This window comes from Aspergillus alliaceus (genome assembly GCF_009176365.1).
Source record: "Aspergillus alliaceus strain CBS 536.65 unplaced genomic scaffold BDW43scaffold_26, whole genome shotgun sequence".
Taxonomy (NCBI): domain Eukaryota; kingdom Fungi; phylum Ascomycota; class Eurotiomycetes; order Eurotiales; family Aspergillaceae; genus Aspergillus; species Aspergillus alliaceus.
The window spans coordinates 250,996-269,086 of NW_022474709.1; the positions used below are offsets into that span (position 1 = coordinate 250,996).

At 50.0% G+C, this 18,091-nt stretch overlaps 5 protein-coding genes across 5 annotated transcripts; 3 read left to right on the forward strand and 2 right to left on the reverse strand.

The window, feature by feature from the left end:
* Window positions 1–140: 140 nt before the first annotated feature.
* BDW43DRAFT_102586 (putative C6 transcription factor (Mut3)) lies at window positions 141–3,731 on the forward strand. Its single transcript, XM_032037786.1, has 4 exons — window positions 141–503; window positions 614–1,400; window positions 1,450–2,061; window positions 2,113–3,731. The coding sequence occupies exons 1-4, from the start codon at window positions 230–232 to the stop codon at window positions 3,587–3,589; spliced, it is 3,150 nt and encodes a 1,049-aa protein (XP_031899583.1). The 5' UTR covers window positions 141–229; the 3' UTR covers window positions 3,590–3,731.
* On the reverse strand, window positions 3,732–5,039 carry BDW43DRAFT_102605 (oxidoreductase, 2OG-Fe(II) oxygenase family). The gene is made up of 2 exons (XM_032037787.1): window positions 4,548–5,039; window positions 3,732–4,420 (listed from the first exon to the last, which is right to left on the reverse strand). The coding sequence occupies exons 1-2, from the start codon at window positions 4,862–4,864 to the stop codon at window positions 3,874–3,876; spliced, it is 864 nt and encodes a 287-aa protein (XP_031899584.1). The 5' UTR covers window positions 4,865–5,039; the 3' UTR covers window positions 3,732–3,873.
* Window positions 5,040–10,108: 5,069 nt separating this feature from the next.
* Window positions 10,109–13,332, forward strand: pacC (putative C2H2 transcription factor PacC). Its single transcript, XM_032042175.1, has 3 exons — window positions 10,109–10,743; window positions 10,871–11,162; window positions 11,222–13,332. The coding sequence occupies exons 1-3, from the start codon at window positions 10,486–10,488 to the stop codon at window positions 12,661–12,663; spliced, it is 1,992 nt and encodes a 663-aa protein (XP_031899585.1). The 5' UTR covers window positions 10,109–10,485; the 3' UTR covers window positions 12,664–13,332.
* A 708-nt stretch (window positions 13,333–14,040) lies between these two features.
* On the forward strand, window positions 14,041–17,332 carry BDW43DRAFT_278472 (putative forkhead transcription factor Fkh1/2). Its single transcript, XM_032042176.1, has 4 exons — window positions 14,041–14,803; window positions 14,875–15,897; window positions 15,949–16,847; window positions 16,906–17,332. Exons 1-4 carry the CDS (start codon window positions 14,690–14,692, stop codon window positions 16,976–16,978), a joined length of 2,109 nt encoding a protein of 702 aa, XP_031899586.1. The 5' UTR covers window positions 14,041–14,689; the 3' UTR covers window positions 16,979–17,332.
* Window positions 17,267–18,013, reverse strand: BDW43DRAFT_311823 (putative transcription regulator PAB1642; the record flags this gene model as incomplete). The annotated part of the gene is made up of 1 exon (XM_032047254.1): window positions 17,267–18,013. The coding sequence occupies one exon, from the start codon at window positions 18,011–18,013 to the stop codon at window positions 17,267–17,269; it is 747 nt and encodes a 248-aa protein (XP_031899587.1).
* Window positions 18,014–18,091: the final 78 nt, after the last annotated feature.

The following is an 18,091-nucleotide window of genomic DNA, read 5'->3' on the forward strand; positions in this document are numbered from 1 at the left end:
TCGATGAACCTGTGAGAAACGTCAATTCCACCCTCGTGGAGGTGCGATAACGGTCGGATCGCCACGCGGGCCTTTCTCCTTGCTGATCAAAGTAGCCTCACGCTTTTTTTGTTCTTTCCGGACGCTCAGGACATTTGCTTGCGATTCTGTAGTGTCCTTCCCTGCATGCTTCTGCGCCGACCGCCTTAACCTATTTGACCCCTGGACTGCACAATTGCGCGCGCGTGCCATGGCCACTCCGTCTAGCGCTTTCCATACCGCGTCGGCGGATAATGCGAACGAGGACGATCCAACGGGCCCGTCCGATTCGGTTTTCTACCCAGATGACGCAGACCCCTCTTCCGCTCAGCCGTCGCACGACCAAGATGACTCGAAACCAACGAAGGAGCCCCTCCCTATGCAGAAGAGGCGTCGTGTAACCCGAGCTTGTGACGAGTGTCGGCGAAAAAAGATCAAATGTGATGGGAAACAACCATGTACTCATTGTACCGTCTACAGTTATGGTCAGTAGCTACCCATCCCTTTTCCTTTTCTTCTCCTTGGTTAGCCTCTCCTTGGCTAGCCTGGTATGATGCCGTTCTCAATTTACATTTCACTCACATTTTGTCTGTAGAATGTACCTACGACCAGCCATCGAACCGTCGCCGTAATCCCGCCCCTCAGTATGTGGAAGCGCTCGAGGCTCGTCTACACAAGGCGGAGGCTCTCCTCCGGGTCGTCCTTCCCGACATCAATCTCGATGATCCTCGGTTCGATGAGCATGCTACCGAGCAAATGCTAGCCGCCGTCAAACGCGAGAAACACCAGCAACAGCAACCACCACCCGTGACCACCAACGGCTCCAGTTCTTCGACCGTCACTGCCGGTCCAGCGGAAGCTCCATCGGATGGCTGTTGCGGCGAAGAATCTCTACTTGAATCCATGGTTGACAATTCGGGCTATCTGGACTTGGACGATCAGGGCCATTGGGATTATCATGGACACACCTCCGGCATCATCTTCCTCCGACGTTTACGGAAGCAGCTTGGCGCCGTTGACATCTCGGCGCCAACGCTTCGATCGCGACCGATCACACAGATGTTGGACAGCCCCAAGTCGGCGTCGGAGTCGCCGCAGGATGCATCACTGCCCCCTACTCATGACCTGCCATCACGCGATGTGGCACGGCGTCTGTGTACCAACGCCTTGGAAGACGGTTGTTCTCTAATGCGATTTGTTCACGAGCCCTCGTTCTTTGCTATCTTTAATCGGATCTACGATACCCCTCCTGAGCAATATACCAACGAAGAACATGCTTTTCTACCTCTTCTCTACATTGTTATGGCTGTCGGTTGTTTGTTCTCGGACGATGGGGCTGGTACCCTCGATATCTCCGGCTATGAAAGCGCTATAGGCCAAGGGTATGTTTTACCTTGGCGTCTGGCGATATGGTTGGCTAATTCCATGCAGGTTTCAATTCTTCAAGGCTGGCCGGCAGCTCTTAGAGATCACCGACTGTCGCGACCTAACATCTCTCCAGGCAATATGTTTCATGGTATTATTCTTGCAATCATCTGCCAAGCTGAGCACGTGTTATTCATACGTCGGCATTGCCCTTCGCTCCGCCCTGCGACTAGGCTTACACCGCTCGGTATCAGCTAACTTCAATCCCCTGGAGCAAGAGCTGCGGAAACGCGTCTTTTGGGTCGTCCGGAAGATGGACGTCTATGTCAGCACGCTCCTGGGACTTCCCCAGATGCTGAGCGATGACGACATCGACCAGGAATACCCGGCGTCTATCGACGGGGAATTCATCACTTCGGCTGGTATTTTGCCAACACCGCCGGATTATACACCTCTCATGGCAGGCGCCAATGCGCACACACGACTCTCAAACATTATGCTGAAAGTGGTGAAGTACATCTATCCGGTCAAGGATGCTCAACACCGGTCTGAGTCAGACCAACGTTATGTTGTAAGCCATTCTAAGATCCGAGAGATCGAGCGGGATCTTCAGGCTTGGATGGAGGAGCTACCTGCGGCCCTGCGGCCTGGGACCGAAGTGTCCCCTCAACTCGAGCGGTATGTTTGGTCATGGGTATTTCTTCTACGGTCGAGACTAACCTACTGTAGGGTACGGCAATTGCTGCGAATTAGCTATGCCCACGTGCAAGTAGTCATGTACCGCCCATTCTTGCATTATGTCTCCAGTGGCTCTCAGGCGCGGGGCGTCGATCGACGATCCTACGCTTGTGCCGCTGCATGCGTCAGCGTTTCCCGGAATATCGTCCATATAACCACTGGTATGCATAAGAGAGGACTGCTTAATGGAGCATACTGGTTCACCATGTATACTACATATTTTGCGATTCTATCTTTGCTCTTCTTCGTGCTGGAGAACCCCGACTCTCCTACAGCCAAGGATGGCGTGCTGAAAGATGCCATGGAAGGCAAGAACACTTTAGCCGGACTTGCAAAGAAGAGCTTAGCGGCGGATCGGTGCTCGCAGAGCCTTATCTGCCTTTTCAAGAATCTTCCCGAGTTACTGAAGAACCGCCAGAGTAAGGTCAACCCGGTGAATCTAAAGCGCCCTGCTCCGTCCAGCAGCAACAAGCTGGCCAATATCAAAAGCCCTCCGGCTCCACCCGCGATGCCTCCTCCACAGAGGGCGAGTACGTTCCCTATCCAATTGTTGAACAGGTCATCCAAGGAAGCCAGCAATCTGCCAAAGAGCTTAGACGACAACCATCCCCGGCATAATCGGTCAAATTCTCGTCCAGCCAACACCCCTCCTCCCTGGTTTTCGGCTACGCCCGAGCCCCCTACAGAAACTATCTCGACCCCGTCAGAGACACAGGCAACAGATTCTATTCCTACCTCATCCAATACATCTCCATTGCCTATCTCCTTATCCTCCCAAGAGGCGCCCATGGGACCATTTATCTCCCAGCAGTTCACTACTCCATCCAACCTTCCTGATCTCATGCCCATTATGTTCCCCTCCGACGATCCCTTTGCTTACCCTACTCAGCCAATGTCTACCTTGGAAAATGACCATTTCCGACAGGATGGCGGGGCCATGCAATTTGGGCGGGATCCCACCACACAACGATCCGTAATAGCGTCCTCGTCCTCCACAGATCTCACCAGCGCCATTGGGGTATCAGCACCGACCCTCGATGGCCTGAGTAATTACCCCCTATTTTCCAACAGCACCCCACCTCTTGTGAATGCCGCACTCCCTATGCGCCTAGCGAATCCACCTTCTGTGAATCAGTCCCGATTACAGTCACCCGTTTCACACGCGTCGACCCCAGCCAGTGGGGAGGCTGTCAATAGCCCGGACCTGGTATCCCTTCCCAACAGCACCTTCATGTGGCAGGGCTACAACTTCCAGCCGCAGAACTTCCCCGCGGACCAGTCCACGCAGCCGCCGATGCCATCAGGAAATGTGCAAAATCTCGGCATAGGAATCGAGGACAACTCCATGGGGATGGGTATCGATTTAGGGATTTCGCTGGATGATATCTTTGGGAACAACGATGCATGCCGAACGACCAATGGGCTACCCAACGACGATTGGATCCAATGGATGAATGCCGGAAACTAATCCCGTATGATAACTGTTTTGTCTGCCATTTCCACGAATATAACGTTACGAGCAACGGAGTATGGATATTGATGCGGCGTTTGCGGTTTTCCTATGTAGCTATAAGTATCATTATCCGTATATAGATGAAATGACATGTTGAGTTGGCTGTACATAAAACGAAAAGAGCTCAAGCAGTGTAGCACTGTCTATCTTCACAGCACCTCTATCTCTATCTCTATCTCTATATATTCATACATATGGTCCATAGTACAGCACAGTAGCATCCCCGCCGCGAACAAAACTCACCTCCTCCACCTAGGCGGCTGATACCAACTCCAAATATTCAACCCCACCTTCACCCCCTCAGTCACCGGAAACGCTGCATGCCACGTCTCCAAATACCCCGTCCCATCCGGCCTCAAATTCTCCCAAAAAATCGCATTCCCCTTAATCGGCCGAAACGTCGTCCCCTCCTCCGCCCCCTCTCCGCACTCCACAAACTGACACCATGACTCATCCGCCGGCCTCTTGAACCGCGGAAAATGCGTCCCGCCTCCCTTACACTCATCCCCGAGATACACCATGAACGTGCTCGCGCGGTCGCCGCCCCGCGCGCTCGAACCCGCCCAATCGTAGTGGTGCCGGTAGTGGCCGGAGGCGTTGTAGCGTTGAGCCCACATGCGCTCGATATAGAGGTGTGGTCGCCAGCCCTGGAAGGCCTTTGCGCGGTTTTCGAGACACCGGACGGTTGTGTCGCGGGGGAGGAGGGCGCGGTCGGAGAGTCGGGTTGTCGGGTCGATTTTTTCGGCAGTGCCGTCGTAGATCATGGAGGGGGTGTAGGAGTTTTGGCTTTGGGTTTTTCTGTTAGTGGTGGTTCGTTTGTTGGTTGGGTTAGGGGGTTGTTATAGTGGTGTGGAGTTACGTATTGTGTATGGGGGAAAGCGGAGGGAGGTTCTTCTGGTATGTATGTATGTACCTTAGTTTTACGAGGTGGTCGGCTTCGGAGTCGCTTAGGAAATCTTCGATGTAGATGACCAATGGGTCGCGGCGGAGGAGATGCACCCGGTATGTATCCGGGGGACAGGTGACTTCGACGCCATCGTCGAGGCTGAGGATGCTGCCATTTAGGATTGGTCCTTCGAGGTCGGCGGCCGCGGCGTCGTCATCGTCCAGGTCGAAGGCGAGGTCTTGGTTCGAGGGGGGGAAGAGTTGGCGTAGGGCTGGGGCAATGAGGAATATGTAGATTGGGAGAAGGTAGAAGAGGGAGCTGAGAACGGTGGAGAGTTTGAGCATTATATATACATGGAGAAGAAGGAGGTGTTGGTGAGCGATGATAGGTGTACTACTCTTGTCGTCGAGACGTCCCGAGTGAGCCGACGGCGTGGGTAAAGCTGGAGGTGCGTGCGCAGAGTGCCCATGATCCACTTGCCCTAAACATGTTTATCAACTGTTCATCCAAAATTTTGTGGTCTGGTGGTGCGACTTCTGTCGCCTATATGGACTACAGTCATCTTACACGGGCTCCTGTAGCTTATAGACCTAGGCATCATCCGGGATATGATAGATTCAGCTTTTATTAAAGGTTTAATGTTGTCGAAAAGTCTACCTAGCCCTGATGTTTTTACCTCCAGTCATGTTCATAGTCAATTGGCAGAAGCCAGAAGTACAGTACCAGAAAAGGGCCTCCGGGCAAGACAACTAAAGGAAAGAAAGAGCAAAAGAAAAGAAAAGAGGATAATGGAAGTATCTCCGTAGCGGTGGAGGAAGATTCTAGCCCTTTGAGCGCGAGTGGAAATCCCAATCAGTACGCGTAGCGAGAGCCACCTAGAATTTTGCGATGAAACTAATCGGTTGACACATGAGAATAGGGATGTAAAGTGAGCATCGTGTATAGAAGACAAGGGGGATACTAGAAGATCGATGGACGATTGTTTGTTACAGGGCTTAAACCGACATCCTGTAATCAAGTTAGTAAACAATATCAGAAGCGGCCAATACTACCATGTAGAAATTATAACCACCCATAGATTTGCGATATCGAGGGAAATATATACCATAGCCTGCTATCCTGAGCACTCTTCCGTTAAGAGAGGCATATATATGGAAACAAACCAGACCGCGAAGCCCGCGAAGCCGACAGCCCTCTGTCCTGAGACTATGTGATCAGCATTTGTGCACCGTTCAAACCTATAAGCATGTTACCGTTAGAGTTCGCATCCCACAATATGTTGCGAGGTGGGAGAGCACAGACCTTTTCTTCCCCGCCGATAATAACAGAACGCAAGTCAATCTACGTCGTCTGATGCATAGTCACCATAGTTGAAGACTTTCTTGCAGCCGAAGCACGCAGTTAAAACTCTTTCTGTACTCATCATAGTCTACATGCCCGAGATTTCGCCATTTGTCACCTATGCACTTGATATCATCTTCTTTCGGTGCTGTTATTGGCCATCTCACCACTGGTCTAATTACCAATGACGATATTCCACTGGTAGTCATCCTCGCATTAAATACATACAGCTATGGTATGCGTCAAGCCATTCCTGGAAGGAGTAAGGAGTGGAGAAGTGGATTCCGGGATCCATGCCGCAATCATGGAGCTGCCGAGAATAAGGGTAAGAAGTACTCGATGCAGGGTGATCATGGTAAGGGAAAGAGCAGCGCAATGGAGAGAATTTGCTTAATGATCCAAGTAGGGTAGAGGTTTCCTCCTGTAGTACGGCCAAGAAAGGAACGAAGAGATATCATGGAACAGCAGGAAAGAAAGGAGAGAAGCGAGACGGGAAGGGGTAGAGATGAGTAGACTGGCCATACAAAATTCTGTAGTGCAGGGCATGATATCTTGCATTATAATTAAATGCTACCCAAAGGGTCTGATCAGGATTATGGCCCAACGAGAATTGGCCGTGGCTGCTGCTAGAGGCATTGCCCTGGAGCTAATAAATTGCCGGAACAGCAGAGTCACAGCAAGAGAGAGAAAAATAAAACAAGTCAAAGGCAAAACAGACCAGATATGGCGGCACAATGCGAATCTTTGTTTAGCGCTAATCCGTATTAATGCCTGCTAATATAATTTATTTCAAGGTGTTTGTTGATATAGAAGAACGAAGTAAATGAAACGATGCAAAGCATCTTGGTAGAAAGCCAGCTGGAGGGTACCCCAATCGAGGAATATCAATAACTCGCCCAGTACTGTACATTTGCATAAATTGGATAAGTAATTGTTCATAAGGCTAAGGCTGAGGTTCTTCGGTTGGCTTGGAGTTAGTGCAGCCACACATGATCCCAGACTTTGTGGGGTTGAATGTCACGTAGCATTCTAATATAGTGACACAAAACTCCATGTCTATCGAAAGGGCATGCTCTCCCACTCGAGCTTGGATAAGCCAGGGATTTATTTTCCACTTCTCCTCGTTTAACATAGCAGCTGACATGCTGGGCTAGATCTATGTTTCTTTATGAGGTCATTCGACCAAAAGCACCAATTGACCGCTAGACTAGTCTTGCGTACCGGTACTAAAAACGCCTAAGAGTACTCATATACACACTCTTCATTGGATCTCTCCTGCGCTAGTGACTGGGACATGAGATTTGCTGGTGCATGGTGCGCTTCCAACCTCCAGTGCCCTAAAATGCAATCGACCGGGTGACACGAGTGTTTCGGCAAAGGGCTTTACGATTCATTCCAATATGACCCATTACCAGAACAAACTAGACGATGTTTGACATGCTTTAGAATTGTTCGCAATTGTTGAAAGCAAAAGGGCAGATAGACAAAAGCAGAATAAAAAGAGAGGGAGGGTGTCGAGTAGCTGGATCAACCTTGTCTTTAGCGTCTATAGATCTCGTTGATATCCTTCCACATATTCAGACCAGTATTATCTGTCCTCTTTACATATGTGGAGTGCTTGGGAAGACCATGATTGTCAGGTTGAAAACATACTCACATGTCCATTGCTCTACCTGGTCGCTAGAGTCAAATTTCCGACACGCATGGTTCTTCTACTCCCATTTTCAATATATTGGTACTGGATTTTTGTTCTTTTAATTTTCGTAATGCCACATAATGAGGATGCTGCGCCGAAAATATATGAAATAGTATGTTGCATTCAGCTGCTAGTTGAGGTCGCTAACTCTATAGTCACCCGGACCAGTTCATATCTCATAACCAGAGTGTGCACTGACAACGATTTCGGTTGGCCATAGGCAATCAATCGTCTCCGTTTAGTGCCATTATTGGTGTTACACAAGATTTCCATCGTTCTTGAACCAAATGGTCCAAGCAGCAAACCCGTCCTTTGCTTCTGAGACAAGACTTTATGGGGAGTAGGGTCTTCTGCTTGGTTAAAAAAGAGCCACATCTCACTCACCGATCCACATTAGAGGGAATCCACCATCCATCCAAGAGATGAGATATCTGTTGCTGTCATACTAGATTCTATTCGCTTTACAGCTTCCTATTGTACACCTCCTAAGCCTTACTTCTGTTGCTTCATTATCTCTCTGTCTAATGCTGAATTTGTTTTTCTTTTTTTAGTTGCATTTTCCCTCCCTCTCCTCCTTCACACCTCCAATTTTTTAATTTTTTTTTTATATATTTGCTTCTCTTGGTCACAGTGTTGCATCTTTTAATACAACCCTGTTATTCCGCGTTTGTAAACGCTAACCAACTTAGCTTTCTATTGGATCCACAAGTCTGTCATCTTTGTTCGTGGAGGGTTTACTGGTGACTGCTCGCAGGAATAACATCGGTCTTTATCCTAGTTCCTGCAGCCTGAGCACCAATGCCCATGACTGGATCGACTACCACCATGTGGATCGCTTGGTTTGGTGCTATTAGAGAACTAAACGATAAATACAACCAAAAGGAAGTGAACTATACAGAATAGTACCACTTTCAGAGTGACATGACAGCAAGAAAGAGTAGTTAAAGTAGAGTATGGAGAATGAGTGCGGGGAAAAGGGCCCGCAATGCCGGGGTTGGAAGGATGTCTTAGTTGCTTATACGAGAACCATAGCACATGACTCGTGCACCAACAGCAGTCCTTCAAAGGTGGCGCTGTCAGCCTGATGATGTGTTGTATATGTATATATATTACGAGGAAAGCTAAATGTAGTCAAGCTTTCAATTCAGACGTCTCTAGCCAATGAATATAGGAAAAAACAAACAGACATATACTATGAACACTAGCTCATTGGAGCACGAAGGTTGCGGGATTTAATTCTGGGTCAATTGTTTGTCGAATCCTTCGAGGCGAAACAGGGTTAAGTATTCGATCAGGGCACAGAGGAGGAATTCGGACGATCAACCTCTGTCAGGAAGTGAAACCATGCCATTTTATTGGATTAGAGTAGTATCTCCTCCATAGAAGTCTAGATTCTGGAATCGAAACCGTCTTAGAAACACGTGTGTACCTTATTTGATCCCCAAATTTGGGGTCGCTTGGCAAACTGTTTTTCAACGGACACCGTTGGAACATGCATGTTTGAATGATTGTTGTTTAGCAATCAAACTACTAGTACCGACTAGTACTTTCGCTTTGTTTCTTTTTCTGCTTTTGTCTTCCTTTCTTTCTTTTTTTTTTTTACCCCTGGCAAACCAGTTTATTATAATTTTGGGTTATAAGGTTGGCACCTTCGTTTGTTGAAGTTTTGGCAACCGTTCAATAACCTTCGAATGCCACAAAGCCAAGGCAGCAAGATTATTAAGTCTCACGCCAAGTGTGGCAGTCTCGACTCACCATCTTGGCCACTCCCAAGACTTTCACGGAGCGGGAGACCAAGAGTCCAAGACAGAGGAGAGTGCCAAGAGGATATCCCGTGGTTATTACTTTAAACAGGGCTGTTCCCAAAAAGCACCGACCGGATGTGAGGTAATTCGAATGGTTCCTTTGACCATCTCAAAAGCCAATCGTGGTCAGATTCAGGCAAACCGCTCGTGATCTCGTTTAAATTTCCCCGAAGTTCGAACCCAATCAGGTTAGCCACAGACATTCCCCCCATCTTTCCAGGGTCTCATTGGCGCTAACCCAACATCCCCCGGTTGTAAACTTCTTTCATTTCATGTGTAAGCGGGGCCCGAGGGTTGCAGACCTCCAGTACTGACTCGGTATGGTACGTTTCAGGTCGGCCGCCGATCGAGTCCCCTAGGTGATATGTGGACACTATATTTGGGAGTCATATGGCGTTAGTGTCATGATGGTACCTTTGGAGGCAATGTTTTTAAAGAATAAGTGTTCGTTCTAAAGAGATTTGCTCTATCAGATTGAGACACCCTCTACTTTTTCTCCACCACTTCTCTCGAAGGAATTTGACACAGAAGGAGAGAGAGAAAAAAGTAGACAAAAAGTAGACAAAAAGTGGTGGCCTAATCCTGCACGTGCTGTACCGTACCAGACCAATACGGGAAGTAAGGAGCGCCACAGCCCCGCATCATTCTTGGCCCGGTCTTGTCGTCTTGTCCCTGTCCTCCGCCGGGCTGTGCAAGCGGTCTTTTCTGGGCAAAGGCTCGGCTCCGGATGTCCGCACAGGACAAGAACCCAAGGCTCCCCCTCTTGCTTCCAAGACTTCCTCTCTCTTCTTATCTCTCCCCATATTTCCCCCCTGACTTGTCCTCTTTTTGTTTTCCCCTGTCTTCTTGCCTTTCCTCCCAATCTTATTCCTATATGACCTTGCCTTTATCAAACGATTTCTGTATTCAGTATCATACGCGCGTTGCTTTGGTATTTGTTGTCACTGCCAACTCATCGCGTCTCACCTACTTTTCTCATCCCTGATCGTCCCCTACAGCCAAAAATCTCTTGGCTTAGACACCTGTTGTTTCTCTGAGGGAAAAACGGACTCTGTCCGACTTGTACTGATTTCTTTTACAACGACTTCCGCTCCCAAGAAAGGGACAAGAAATTTTCTTGGCAATGTCGGAACCCCAAGACACCACTTCCCCTTCGACTGCGGCCGCTCCTATTGCCGCGTCGACCTCGCAGGAGCAAACCCAAACCCAGTCGCCGCCTCAGGTCTCAGTGGCCACGACATCCTCGGTGACAGCAACGGCAGCTGCAGCTACCGCAGCTGTAGCAAACCCTGCGGTCAATGGTGCAGCGCGCCCGACCGAGGAGCTGTCCTGTCTTTGGCAAGGATGCTCTGAGAAGTGTCCCACTCCAGAAGCCCTCTATGTAAGCTTACCACAATCCCATATTCTTTTCTATTGTTGTCAATCTGCTCTGCAGCCATTTGTTCTTTTGATGCATCACCATGGAGCCTCTCGAGTGCGTACCTAGAACATGGCTAATCAATTCACAGGAGCACGTCTGCGAGCGTCACGTTGGTCGCAAGAGCACAAACAACCTCAACCTGACTTGCCAATGGGGCAGTTGCCGAACCACCACCGTCAAGCGCGACCATATTACCTCCCACATCCGAGTACATGTGCCTTTGAAGCCTCACAAGTGTGACTTCTGTGGAAAGGCATTCAAGCGCCCACAGGATCTGAAGAAACATGTCAAGACACATGCGGATGATTCGGTTCTGGTTCGGTCACCTGAACCGGGTGCTCGGAACCCGGACATCATGTTTGGGGCTAACCCAGCCAAGGGTTCGTTTTTATATCCTCCAAGCCGCATTTATTGCACAACTGACCACGTTGAACTATAGGCTATGCTACAGCTACGCACTACTTTGAACCCGCGCTGAATCCTGTTCCCAGCCAGGGCTATACCCACGGAGCCCCTCAGTACTACCAATCCCACCACCCACCCCAACCAGCAAATCCGTCTTACGGTAACGTATACTATGCGCTTGGTCATGGCCATGAGGCTGGTCACGCATCATATGAATCGAAGAAGCGTGGATACGATGCCCTCAACGAGTTCTTCGGTGACCTCAAGCGTCGCCAATTCGATCCAAACTCTTATGCAGCAGTTGGGCAGCGCCTACTTGGATTGCAAAGTCTGTCTCTCCCGATCCTGAGCGGTGGTCCACTCCCTGAATACCAACCCATGCCTGCGCCTGTGGCAGTAGGTGGCGGAGGCTACAGCCCTGGCGGCCATCCTCCAGCCCCAGCATATCACCTCCCTCCTATGAGCAATGTCCGTACCAAGAACGATCTGATCAATATCGACCAATTCTTGCAACAGATGCAGGATACCATCTACGAGAACGATGACCATGTGGCAGCTGCCGGCGTTGCCCAGCCGGGTGCCCATTATGTTCATGGCGGTATGAGCTATCGTACCACAAATTCACCACCCAGTCAGCTGCCTCCCAGCCATGCCACGGCCACCACTTCTGCTGGCCCTGTTTTGACCAACCCAGCGACACATTCACCTTCTGGAACACCCGCGCTCACACCGCCCTCGAGTGCGCAGTCATATACCTCGGGTCGGTCGCCCATTTCCTTGCCGTCAGCAAGCCGGGTGTCACCTCCCCATCATGAAGGTGGTTCAAGCATGTACCCTCGCCTTCCATCGGCTACCATGCCCGACAGCATGACCGCTGGCTACCCGACCACATCAAGTGCCGCCCCGCCTTCCACCCTGGGTGGCATCTTTGACCATGATGAGCGTCGCCGCTACACCGGTGGCACTTTGCAGCGTGCCAGACCGGAGGAGCGTCATTTGCCTGAGCCGATGGATCTGTCTCATGACCACAAGGATGACGGAGAGCGGACACCGCCCGCCAAGCCGCGCCAAGCATCCTCATCACCCGGTCGCATATCCGCTAGCTTGATTGACCCTGCTCTTTCGGGTTCGGTGTCTGAAGCAGAGACGCTCCGAACGGCCCAAGCTGCGACCGAGGTTGCTGAGCGATCCGATGTGCAGTGGGTTGAAAAGGTCCGCCTGATTGAGTACCTGCGCAACTACATTGCATCTCGTCTACAACGGGGTGAATTTGAGGGCGACTCGAGAATGAACCGCGACTCGCACACCCCGGAGATCGGGCCTGACACCCACATGGAAGGTGTGGAGACGGAGCCCCTTTCCCGACCTGCCAAGTCTGAGGGTTCTCCGGTGAAGCCTGAGACGGGCGGTGATGCGGTGATGTATCCAACGCTACGGGGAGTGGATGAAGATGGTGATTCTAAAATGCCCAATTAAGCGTGTTCTCTTCCCTGTTTTCTCTACTCTTGTGCGTTACAATCTTACGGCTCATTACGAAACCGTTGTGGGAGTTTATCTTTTTTCATCCTGTTTGTTTGCGCCGAATACCGTCTGAGTCGGGTATCGAATCATTTACAGTTTCTGTATGTTTTGTAAGAACCATCTGGTTTGCACATTTCCGTTCTTTGTATAGTGGGAGTTTCCAACTGCGAATGGAAGGGTGTTTGGGGTACAAATTCTGATTTTCTCGTAATTTATTTATTTATTGATTATATCTATATTTATATTGATGTTGCTTCCTTTTCAAATTTTTACTTTATCCTTTCCCTTGCACTCTGGCATTGTTCCTAAGTGTTGTAAATCTGGGTGAAGTGAGAGAAGCATTATGATTGGTCTTTTACGTTGGTGTCATGCATGAAATGAAAAAACCTTCAACGGGGGAAAGAAAAAGAAAATAATAATAAGTAAATACAATGTGCCGTTTGCAACCCTGAATCATGTTTGGGTATCGAGTGCTACTAATATATGTGGTATTTGGGTCAACTTGGAAGAGGAAGTATTTCTTGATGGATGTTACTGTACCCTTCTGAGAAAAATCGTCGATCACCGCGCAGATCGGGACATTCCACACTAAACCAAAGACGGGCGATCATGACGCAAGCAGAGTTGACCTGGAATGGAACTGATTAATTAATATTGGAATAATGTATTGATGAATGCTTTCTGATTGCCCGATCCGGTTCCTCCGCAAGTCTGGTTCGGTTGGATGCATCACCCAAGGTAAGTAGAAGAACAATTAAGCAGAGCATATTGCCCCATGATTAGTCAAGCAAAAAGCAATCCGACGAACTCCGTTCGTAATTCTGATCCTCTCCTATGCCGGGAATCCGGTCGACTTAAATGAAATGTGAGATTAGGACTGGTATAGATATAGTAGAGAATTGTCGGTGGACTTAGTAGTGAATGATGCTGCAGGGGAAGACAGACCGGGAGGGGGAGGAAAGGAATTGCCTCCATTCCTGCAACCGGGATATCACTCGGTTCTTTTTCAAAGACTAGTTGTATTTTCTGGGACTTTGTCTCGCTTTTATTCCCCATAGTATCGACCTTTATTTTCTAGAGGATCCGTTGTTTTCCTTTTTTTCCTGTACTGGTCGGTCTCCACTGTCTGTTTACGGCGGGGAACTAATCCATTTGGGTGATTTTAGATCCTCGCAACTCCACGGAGGTAGCATTGGGAGAGGGAAGACCCGGTTTCTTTTTTTTTTCAAAAAAAAAAAAAAATAAAAAAAGAGATTTGAGGATATTATAAAGCCGAGCGAACCGGGGATAGGATGTTTCTTTTCTTTTGTGAGCTTTTGGACTTTTGTTGTTTTTTACTTCCCATTCATTGTTGGAGACAAAGAAGAAAAAGGATTTAGTTTGATTGATTTGATAGACGAAGATCCGTGATTTCCCCACACGGAAGCGGTCACGCCCCAAACACCGGCGCGCGTTATCGTCATCGCTTCTCTTTTCTTTCTTTTTCCCACTTTCTTTACCTTAAGACCTTCTTCTTGACAAGCCCTTTGTTACTCCGCCCCTCCCTCGTGCCGGACTCGATTCCCAATTCTACCCTTTTCCCCTAGATATCTCGAACTCCGTACAGATACTCCAGTCACCCTTCCCCTCCGAAAAAATTCCCGTGGCTGAATAATAATAAGCCAGCCACGCCTAGATCGCGTCGTTGCGCGGTGGCAAACCATCCTGTGGTTCCTACCCTCTCGAACACCCACTTCAAGGTTTTCCTTTGCCCTGTTTGGGCCATCCTTTTGCCGTCCTCGCTTCGCCTTTCTTTGCACCATTTCCTCTGTCAATCGTTCGCTTTGCGCAGGATTGTGTGAATTTATATGGGATCTGTGAATAGCGCACAGAAAGTCAACAGATATTAGAATTTGAGTTTGGCGATAAGAGAAATATCTACACTGTTCCAGAAACCACAGAATATCCTAGCAGAGTCAAGTCGCAGTTTGTTTAGCCAAGGATGCCACTTTCCAACAGGCGTCGTGCGCGGCGCAAGGAAATCCAACTACAGGAGACCTCCGATGCGGAAGCCCCGGATTCTTCACCTACCCGTCCATCAAACAAGAAGCGCAAGGTGTGTGGTTGCACTGCTTTGCTGGGATATGTGCCCCGTACTGATCGGTGACTAATTCCTACGGTTTGTAGGTCGAACGGACCTCCCCTCACCCTCGTCCCATTAAGACTGCCGAATCCGCCGACGAGGCCGATCACTCGTCGCCAGAACAAGAACTATCCGAGAACCAAGACCTTGTGGATTTGGTGATATCATATCTAGATGCCGCCCGCGAAGAAGTGCGCGTTATGCGCGACCACTCGAATACGAAGACCGAGAACAAGCAGAGCATCCGGGCCTACGCCAAGATCGCCGGCCGTAATTGGACGTACTATGTCAAAACCCTCCATGTCAACATTGGGCGCGAGCCAGACCGGGAGCAGAAGCTAGATGAGCAGTCCAGCCCTGTGACCATCGCCGCGCGAGCGCTGCCGGAGGTGAATGTGGACCTAGGACCCAGCAAATTCGTATCACGTTTACATGCAGAGATCTTCTACGATGGTGAGGAGACAGCTTCCTGGCACATACGTGTGAATGGTCGCAACGGCGTCCGGTTGAACAATGCCATTCTTAAGCGCGGGACCGATGCGATCCTCTCATGTGGTGATGTCATTGAGATCGCCAACACTCAGATGATGTTCGTCACTCCCGGCGACAAAGCCAATATCCACCCCAGCCTGGTCCAACGTGCGCAGCGCCTTGCCAACGGGGAAGAGGATGTAGCCCCGTGGGATGCCTCACAACATGCCCATCCCCAATCTGCGACATCAGGAGCCCCCGAGACTACACGCCCTTCGACCGGCCAACCAACTTTGGCGCCAGCGCCGCATTTCCTCAAACGACAGGTAACGCCGCCGCCACGGTCCCCCGATACTGTTGGACAACGGACCGCCAAGCAGTCTCCGCTGTACAATCGAGGCATGATGATGGAGAGTACGGAGGAGATTGACTACAGCAAAGATTCTGCCAAGGATTTGAAGCCTCCCTACAGCTATGCAACGTTAATTGCGCAAGCAATCTTCTCCAGCGAAGAGGAGAAGCTGACGCTCAACAACATCTACAATTGGATTATGGATAAGTATGCCTTTTATCGTCACTCTCAGAGCGGTTGGCAGGTACGTAGTGTCCCATATAGTGGTTGATGACTTACCCTAATTCATGATTAGAACTCTATTCGTCACAACCTGTCATTGAATAAAGCTTTCCAGAAAGTGCCCCGTCGCACCGACGAACCCGGAAAAGGAATGAAGTGGCAGATTGCTCCCGAGTACCGTGAGGAGTATTGGAAGAAGCAGCTCCGTAAAGGAACGCAATCCTCAGCACCGTCCTCCCCAGCCACCAAAGACCCGGCCACGCGTGGAGCCAATAGCCTGGGAGCAGTTTTCTCCGCTGGCAAGAAATCGCCTCCGGTGTCGTCTCCCGGGTTTAGTTCTTTTCCTGTGGCGCCGGTTGAGGCTTACACCCCGGAACGGGGCTCGCGAGTGACCCGGACTGGCCCCCAAGATCATCCTCTCCGCCCACCTGCCCGAGACTATGAAGAACCATCACCATTACCCGCACGCTCGGCTATCAAGAACAACAGCAATGGAACAAGTCTTCGGTACGGATTATCCGATAATGTCGCTTCTCCGCCGATCTTATCATCCTCCTATTATGACGAAGGGCCGTCGTCCATGATCACCCCAGCGCCGCAAAGGCAGCAGCCACGACTACCCCCGCCTAGTACAGCACAAATACCGTCCAAGTTTATGCCGATGAGCTCACCGGCGCAGTTTTGGAAATTTGCCGATATTGGCAGTACGCCCGCCCGTCCGGTTCCAGACATGAGTCCGCTCAAGGGTGATCCTGGGGACGGACTGGGTAGCATTCCGAGCAGCAGTCCGCCTCCTCCGAATCTAGTCAGCCCTAGTAAACCGGGTACGGTCAACGGTCTGGGCAGCGGTCGAGCACTACCTCCGCGGCGAGAGCATGATCCGAGAGTACGATCAGGCGCGAACGGTGCAAGTCAGGATCTGGGAGACGACGAGGATGAGGACGATGGAGGAGCTGGATTTGATCTCGCGAGGTGAGTTATGCCAATCCGAGAGTTTGTAGATGCACTGATGACTGACTGAACGACCAAGGGGCTTCCAACCGATCGGATCGTATCATCGACAGTTGAGCAACGCGGCTCGTGCCAGCGCTGCGACATCATAGTTGTTCAATCTTCTTCTACACTTGTCTTTCGATATCCGCGTATGAATTACATGGCTTACCTTATGATATTATTGCTAGAGCAGACCTTCATAGAACAGAGTGAACAGAATGAATGGGTGTATTTGGTGTTCCACCGGGAGGTTCTCTGACTGCTTATTTTTATTTTCATATTTTTATTTTTATTTATTTTTTTGATACACTTGACGTGAGCAATGAGACAATGTGCCTATATCAATTAGTGTTTATATTATATCATGATCAATCCAAATCAACTCCAATCAATTTCCTTCACTCTTGATTAGGAACATCCGGCCAGAAGCGCTCCTCCAACCACTTGACCTGCCTCCACCACCTCTCACACCGTCCGACTAACTCCCCCTTCTCCCTATCCTGAATCTCCCCCGCCAGGGCATCCACAACCTCCGCAATCCCCTCCACAAACTCCCTAAAATCAGCACTCGTCCAATTCGGAATAAACCTCTCCCTCAACGCCCCCCCATCCAAATCCCCCTCCTTCCCCCCACCCGTTCCCTCCATCAACCCCCTCGCCCCCTCCCACGCTTGCAAATAACACACCTCAGTCGCCCACAAAACCACCAACCCCTCCAACAAACTCACCCCCGCACTCCCCACCGACATGAACATATCAATATACGCCTGCGTAATCGGATTCGGCCCAAACCGCTCCCCTTCCCCATTCCCTTTAACCGCCAAATCAAGACCGTACTCCCCCGCCACCTCCTCGAAAAAATCCAGTTCGCGCTGGATATTCACCAGCGCGTCGATGAGGGTTGTGACGATCTTCTGCTGTAGAGTTTTCTGCGGGGATGGGGTGTGCGGCAAGTGGGTTTTTGCGAGGAGGAGGCCGATGAAGCGGATGTAGGATTGGGCGTAGAGGCGGTCTTGGGAGAGCCAGAGGGAGAGGGTGTGTTTGGGGAGGTGGCCGTTCCCGGCGGCGGCGAGGAAGGGGGATGTAGTTGCCGACAGGTAAGTTTTTGGGTTTAGGGTTTTGAGGTGGGTTGTTAGGGGGGTCATCTTTGTGGTGGTTCTTTTTCTTTTTTTGCTTTCAGTGGGTTTGGTTGATTTTGGGATGGTGTTTGTAAAGATGGTTGG

Bases quoted from the DNA above. Each gene is read 5' to 3' on its own strand.
- BDW43DRAFT_102586 (XM_032037786.1), top strand. From the start codon at position 230: ATGGCCACTCCGTCTAGCGCTTTCCATACCGCGTCGGCGGATAATGCG. The intron at 1,401-1,449 runs GTATGTTTTACC...AATTCCATGCAG, and splicing joins GAAAGCGCTATAGGCCAAGG to GTTTCAATTCTTCAAGGCTG. The intron at 2,062-2,112 runs GTATGTTTGGTC...AACCTACTGTAG, and splicing joins GTGTCCCCTCAACTCGAGCG to GGTACGGCAATTGCTGCGAA.
- BDW43DRAFT_102605 (XM_032037787.1), bottom strand. From the start codon at position 4,864: ATGCTCAAACTCTCCACCGTTCTCAGCTCCCTCTTCTACCTTCTCCCA. The intron at 4,421-4,547 runs GTACATACATAC...AAAAACCCAAAG, and splicing joins GACCACCTCGTAAAACTAAG to CCAAAACTCCTACACCCCCT.
- pacC (XM_032042175.1), top strand. From the start codon at position 10,486: ATGTCGGAACCCCAAGACACCACTTCCCCTTCGACTGCGGCCGCTCCT. The intron at 10,744-10,870 runs GTAAGCTTACCA...ATCAATTCACAG, and splicing joins CCACTCCAGAAGCCCTCTAT to GAGCACGTCTGCGAGCGTCA. The intron at 11,163-11,221 runs GTTCGTTTTTAT...GTTGAACTATAG, and splicing joins TGGGGCTAACCCAGCCAAGG to GCTATGCTACAGCTACGCAC.
- BDW43DRAFT_278472 (XM_032042176.1), top strand. From the start codon at position 14,690: ATGCCACTTTCCAACAGGCGTCGTGCGCGGCGCAAGGAAATCCAACTA. The intron at 15,898-15,948 runs GTACGTAGTGTC...ATTCATGATTAG, and splicing joins ACTCTCAGAGCGGTTGGCAG to AACTCTATTCGTCACAACCT. The intron at 16,848-16,905 runs GTGAGTTATGCC...TGAACGACCAAG, and splicing joins GCTGGATTTGATCTCGCGAG to GGGCTTCCAACCGATCGGAT.